The sequence below is a fragment of the Crassostrea angulata genome, chromosome 1 (assembly GCF_025612915.1).
Source record: "Crassostrea angulata isolate pt1a10 chromosome 1, ASM2561291v2, whole genome shotgun sequence".
NCBI classification, from domain to species: domain Eukaryota; kingdom Metazoa; phylum Mollusca; class Bivalvia; order Ostreida; family Ostreidae; genus Magallana; species Magallana angulata.
In genome coordinates this window covers 56,642,552-56,649,515 of record NC_069111.1, presented here as the reverse complement: position 1 = coordinate 56,649,515, position 6,964 = coordinate 56,642,552, and the positions used below count along the sequence as shown (strand labels likewise).

The 6,964-nt window shown below is 35.5% G+C and overlaps 1 protein-coding gene across 1 annotated transcript; it reads right to left on the bottom strand.

Annotated features, from left to right (window-relative positions):
* Positions 1 to 4,947: 4,947 nt before the first annotated feature.
* LOC128189793 (wnt inhibitory factor 1-like) lies at positions 4,948 to 6,328 on the bottom strand. Its single transcript, XM_052861591.1, has 4 exons — positions 6,083 to 6,328; positions 5,482 to 5,604; positions 5,307 to 5,402; positions 4,948 to 5,120 (listed from the first exon to the last, which is right to left on the bottom strand). Exons 1-4 carry the CDS (start codon positions 6,282 to 6,284, stop codon positions 5,008 to 5,010), a joined length of 534 nt encoding a protein of 177 aa, XP_052717551.1. The 5' UTR covers positions 6,285 to 6,328; the 3' UTR covers positions 4,948 to 5,007.
* Between the last annotated feature and the right edge of the window lie 636 nt (positions 6,329 to 6,964).

Here is a 6,964-nt window from a genome sequence, read left to right as displayed (position 1 = left end):
CAATTCAATGAATATTTAATTTCGTGGATCAACTTAACAACGAAATCCACGAAAATTGGTATTCAACGAATATTGATGAAACCACAGTATGTGATTTGTTTTAAAATCGATCATCGCATTATCGAGATATTGAGGGTCAAAGTCCGATTAGCTCAGTCGATAGAGTCGTGAACATGGCTCAGACTACCCAGGTTGAAGCCTCGAGTGCCGCAAAAATGTTTCATTCATTTTCCGCTTAGATTTACGATTTTATCTTTGAATTGATGAATTTAATCTTATCTATTCAAAAATCGGACAGAAGACCCACTCGTTGCTCGCAACGAGAACGATCTAGCTAGATCTTCTTCTTTTTCTTCTTTCTCGCTCTGAACTTGTTTCTCAGAGATCGCTGAACAGAATTGTACAGAACTCTAGGATACAATAGGCCTGCATATCTAGTTGTGCCCACTAGTTTGATTTTTCTCATTTGGGGTTAGACAACCACTTTTCGGAGAGGAGGGGGGGGGGGTCAAAAAGGTGTGGGGTCTACCATTTAACCTTGTAGGAAGAATCGTAAACTCTGTTGTAAATGGTAACTTAAACACGGACAAAGATAATAATATAGGGTTTTCATAATCATATATTGACTGTTACTGGGCAGTGGCTAGATATGGGGTTTATTAGATCTGACCTTTGGGGTCATCCCCACCACCCAGGTATTGGAAATTACCATATATCTCAAAAACTGTTATAATCATGACCCTTAAACCATATCTATTCTTGTTTCTGATGTCAAGGACATCAAATGTTATGTAGGTCATGGGCCCTGTGGGTGGTCCTGACCCCCCCCCCCCCCCTTGAACAGTAAATCCCTTAATATCTTCAAAGCAGTTGAGATCCCACCCTTAAACCATATATATTCATGTTCCTTGTGTCAAGGAGCATCGAACGGTATGTAGGTCATGGGCCCCGGGGGTGGTTATGACACCCCTTGAACAGGAAGTGCACGAATATCTCGAAAACGGTTGAGATCCCCAACCTTTAATCATATATATTCTTGATCCTTTAAGGGCATCAAGCGGTATGTAGGTAATGGACCTTAGGGTTAAATTTAATTTTTCAAAACCGTAATGCACATCTATAGAGCAGTACCTATCATATCCGAAGATATGATGTGTCTATCAATTAAGTCATAAGAGGAGTTCTAGGATCTATGTTTTTTTGTAGTGATAAACGTCAATTTTCTGGTACTATTTGACCCCCCTCGATGAAATTTAAATTTCTAAAACCTTACTACACATCTATAGAACAGTCCTTATCATGTGCCAAGATATGATGTGTCTATCTATTAAATCATAAGAGGAGTTCCTGGATCCCTGGGTTTTTTTGTTAGTGATAAACGTCAATTTTCTGCAACGTTTTGACTCCCTCGATGAAATTTAAATTTTTAAAATCTTATTGCATATCTATAGGACAGCCCCAATTATATCTTAAGAGATGACGTAGCTACACCAAAAGTTGTAAGAGGAGTTCTGGGAACCATACTTGTTTGCAAAAAACGTCATTTTTTTGTTGCCCACTGATCCCCTTAATAAAAAAGAAATTCTGGAACCTGATCACACTTCAATATGACACCCCAATCATATTCTAGAAGATCAATTGGTTACTGTCAAAAATTAATGACGTTTTGAAACCAGTTTTTTTGTAAAAAAAAAAAAAAAAAAAAAAAAAAAAAAACCACGTCTTTTTTCAGTCATTAAATGACCCCCAGGACAAAAATGAAAATTCTAAAACCTTATTGCGCATCTAAAGGATACCCTAAAACATATTCTAAGAGATTATTTGTCTACTGTTGAAAATGCAGGAGGAGTTCGAAGAGGAATTTTTTTGTGATTTAATGTCATTTTTTTTTACCAATTATTTGACCCCCCCGGCCAGGATTACCAGAGAATTTTTGAAACCTTTTTACAAAACAACATGACACCCCAAATCAAACTCCAAGAGTTCAGTTTGCTGGTTAATAAGATGTAAGAGCAGTTTGAGAAAGTAAAACGGGACAGACGGACGGACGGAACAGGGTAACAACAATATACCCGAACTTTCTTTTTTTTTTTTAGTAAAGTGCATTCATACGAAAATGAACGTCGCAGATTTCTAATACAAACATAAGGGGAAATATACACTGAATGTAAATATGAAAGGATGGAAAAATCCTTGGGTTTATTATTCATAATCAGTATCTATACATCCATATATATACTGGACATGCACACCTTCTTATTAGAAAATCTTTTTTATGTGTCCTTTTTCTCAAAGTTTCTCTTCAGATGCACATATTTTCTTTAGATATTCCAACCATGATCTTTTGTAAGTACATGTAGTTACCTTATTAACTGATGATTTAAGTGTTTTGATACTAAACTGCTGAAACAATACAGCGACTCAAAAGAAGCAAAACAAGTTACATTGAATACAGTATGTGGACGAATTTCTAAACTAAATAGAATTTAAAGAGGACATCCTCTACGAAACTGTCCAGATAACTCTGTATTAAACTTCATGAAACTGCTTTGATCAGAGTTATGACCATTGTAACTCAGGTGATCTTTGCGATATATGGGTGTATTGATCTTTATTAAAGCCATCATCATTGCAGAAACAGTCCTGTGCATTTACAGCATTTACAAGGATGGGTAAAATGGTGTACTGCCCAGAGATACAAATGAATTATAATGAATTTCATACCATCCAAATGTATTAAGCAAGACACCCATGGGCCACATCGTTTACCTAAGCAACAATGGCCATAAAAAATCAGCTTTATGGATTCATACAATATATCTGGACAATAAAGTAGAATAGATCCTGTATAAAAAAGATCTTCAAAGTATTCTTCAGATATTCTTGAGCCCCTCATTGTAACAGGATGACGTTATAGTCATATCACATATTGTCATCTAAAATCTAAAAACAATCTCTCTCTCTCTCTCTCTCTCTCTCTCTCTCTCTCTCTCTATATATATATATATATACCACTGAATAGAATAAACAACACTTAGCATCTTTATAAGGTGTCGGATCTAATATATATAGATACTAAGCCAGTAAACCGAATATATAAAGCACTGAAATGGCTAATAAATCCAGATGTTTTCTCCGACGGATGACCAATTTAACTAAGTATTGGGTGTCCATGCATATCTTCCTTGTGGATTTTTGGAAGCAGATAAAATTGACCCGGTCTACAGTTGGTTGGGCGTCAGTGACGAGAGCTAAAAACTCTTCGGTTGGACCAGAGTCCAGTTTCTTGTAAAATGATCGTCTGTCAGTTGTCTGTTGGCTCTGCTATATACGCTTGTTTGTCTAGGAGAACTACTGTGGATCCTTTGTCCGCTTTTTATTAACTATGTCGTCCCTGTTTTTCAACCTTTGTAAAGCAAATATTTCCTCGTTTGTAAGATTGCCAGTGATGTTGTTTGGTAAGGAACTTTTCAATGTTTGCCTCAACAGCATCAATGTAAGACTCAAATGCTCCACATTTGCCTGGTGCCGGTCCCAAGTAATTTTGTGTCTGTACAACTTATGTCCTCTAAGTTGTGCACGGCCGACGGAGGTTCATCTGCATGATGTTTGCTGGATTCTTTTCGCAGGAAGTGTTCCTTTAAGGTACTTCCCTACACCAAGACTTATACTTTTTAAGACACTACGTCACAAGATGGCGATTTAAATGTGCTATTAAACTGTTTGTATTAATCGATTTAGATGTATATCGTCATAGTTCAGTGGTTAAAGTATCAGGTTTGTGAGTCGCAGGTCATGAGTTCGAATCCACCTGGGGCTTTTGTTCATGTTTACTGAATGAAATTTTTCAAAATATCATTTTTTATCTAAAAGTGCACATTTTTTTTCGCACATTTGACATGTATACTTCTTATCCATCATGTTTTCTATTATAATCAAGCAATTTTCTGCTGATTTGAAAAAAATATTTCAAGGTGTAGTAAGGCACCTTAATCCCAGCCTTCGGAAAAACGCTCTTGTGGTCTCTCGAACATTTTTGTCATCAACCTCATGCGGTGTTGGGCAGAGATTGAAACCTGAAGATGATGACAGTGACGCTTTAACGACTGTGATAGGAACCTTAGATGCATTCAGAACTTGGAAAGTTTAGTATCGGTCAAAGGGGGATTCAACAATTAAAACCAAAAAAGAAGTGTAAGGGAAATTTTTTTACTAAATACCAAAAAAAAAAAATTAAAAGTGAAAGGTAGTTTAATTTCTTTTAATTAGCCTTTCCTTAATTTTTGTATTTGTTTCTTTTACATTCAACTCCGATTCATTGTAAACTAAATTCATTAAATTGTTTAAATAATTCGAAACCAAAGGGCCTTACAGCTTAACAACGTGTGTGTGTGTGTGGGGGGGGGGGGGGTGGGGTAAGGGAATTGGGGGGTTAAATTTTACATTTGTAAACTCAGACGTCAATTTTAATTAGCTAATTAACTCAATCAGGCGTGAAGTTAACAGTCGATTGAAAACAAGAAACCAAGGTTTGATTAAAAATGAAACCACAAATATATGTAACAAATAACAAGGTTTTTCATTTTTTAAACAAAGCTTGTAGATAACCAGATCTCGATTGTAACTCGATATTAGAACATTTAGTTTTGATGAAGTATGCATTCATTGAAAACAACTACAAGTATATTCTAAAGACTGTTTTATGATTTTAGCTCAAATAATGTCTAGGTTCCATTGACTGAAATACATTTGTTTGCTTTTCTATCAGTTTCACACATTTTAAAATGATTCTATTTTATATAATGCTCTGACCTTATTGTAATCCATCCCTGATCCCAGTAGAAAAAAATGAAAACAAATAAATAAACAAATAAATAACCCGACCAATGTTGTAATTCAATATAGAAAAGTTCACACTGTAGATTCATATATAACAAAACACAGCGTTTTAAATATTTTATTTCACAGTTACATGCATGATACTAGCACACTATACACGCTTTCGTATTAGCCCGAGGACACAGAGCTGACAAAAGCTGCGGGAACAAGGAGTATCAGGGGAAGCGCGGCGGCTCCCAGCAACAAGTACAAGTTCCTTGTAGGCTTCATTGAGGTTTTAACTGCAAAGTTAGGCAAAGTGACGTCAAGCGAGAGAGACATCTTTCGTATTATTTTTAAGCATTCCAACTTTTATAATTAGGCGGATATAACAAAATATATCAGTGGTAGTTCAATGATCTTTCCAATATTAATACAGAAAATGTTAATGGAAAGGAATTAAGTAAATTATAACGTAAAAAAATTACCATCACAATATTTTCCTTCAAATTCCGGAAAACACACACATTTGCCACCTTCGCAGTTGCCATTAAAACTACATTGTAAGCTGGATTTGCAATCACCTGTTAAAATTAAGACACAAATGATTCGACAACACGCTATACATTATACGTTGCAAATACATATTCTGTTTTACGTTACCACGACATTCTGGTGGTCCAAATGTATTCTCTGGGCATGTACATTCTCCGTACCCCTGTGGTGTGAGGATACACTGGGTGTTTCCCTCACACTGATTGGTCCTTCCCAATTCACCACAGTTGCCTGTAAGATTAATGATTATCTGTTATAAATCGTTTGTCAAGCCCCGAGCTCTTATGGGGAATTAAACTTGTTTCGCCGCTTCTTATCTAAGACAATCGAGGTCCCATTTTTCCCGTGCGTCATGTTTGTATTTTTCAAAAAAGAACGCTAATTAATGATTAGTTATTTATCATGCGATGTTAATTGATACCAACACCTTTTTAAAAAAACCAATAAACAGATTACGAGCATGTTAATCATTATAATGACATTATTCTACACTCTTGTCAATATCTATCTATCTATCTATCTATCTATCTATCTATCTATCTATCTATCTATCTATCTATCTATCTATCTATCTATCTATCTATCTATCCATCCATCCATCCATCCATCCATCTATCTATCTATCTATCTATCTATCTATGTTTTGTTTGTCCTTCTGTACATTGATCCGTCAGTCTGTCTGTTAGTCCTTTTTCCTGATAAAACTCACCGAGACACCCGTCGCTCAGGGCTGTAGTAAGAGGGGAGAAGTCGTAAAACCCGGTCTCACAATCACAATCACTACGGTCATTACAAAAGGCGTTCGCACCACAGTCGGAATTTCTTCGACAGGAATCGCCACTTGATCCTGTTTCTCTAAATAAACTAAAACATATTAAAAAGAAAACCAGGTAACGACTTAGGCCTTTCATGACAGCGCTATTAGCTGTGTACCGTATCGTTACATTGAAGGTTAATTATACACGACGGCGTAATGCATGTGATAATGGATAAGACAACTTGGGCTTTATTATTCATGATCAATAATTATTCATCTAGATAAATTGGGCCTACACACCTTGTTATTAGTATTTCTTTTTTATGTGTCCTTTTTCTCAAAGTTTCTCTTCAGATGCTTCAGATTTTCTTTTCTCTAACTATAATCTTTTGGAAGTAGTAACCTTGAACTATAGATTTAAGTGTTTATGACAAGTGTTTAGATGACAAAATTTTAAACTGTAATTTGTATTAAAGCATTTTGAAATAGTTTGGATACTATACTTTTGAAACAATACAGCAACTAAAAAAACCCAAAAAAGTTAAAGATAAATACGGTATGTAAACGAATTTCTAAAAAGAAAAAGAATTTTAAAAAGATATTCTCTTTGAAACTGTCCAGATAGCTCTATTAAATTCATGAAACTGCTTTGATGAGAGTTATGACCATTGAAACTCTTGTGATCTTTGTGATCCACGGGCGTCTTGTTCTTTATTAAAACCATCATCATTGCAGAAACAGCCCTGCACATTTACAACAAGGATGGGTAGAATGGTGTACTGCCCAGAGACACAAGTGCATTATAATAAATGTCATACCACCCAAATGTATTTA

Coding starts and splice junctions, on each gene's coding strand:
- LOC128189793 (XM_052861591.1), bottom strand. CDS start 6,284: ATGAAAGGCCTAAGTCGTTACCTGGTTTTCTTTTTAATATGTTTTAGT. Junction 5,605..6,082: donor CCTGAGCGACGGGTGTCTCG/GTGAGTTTTATC, acceptor TTAATCTTACAG/GCAACTGTGGTGAATTGGGA. Junction 5,121..5,306: donor TGAAGGAAAATATTGTGATG/GTAATTTTTTTA, acceptor CTAACTTTGCAG/TTAAAACCTCAATGAAGCCT.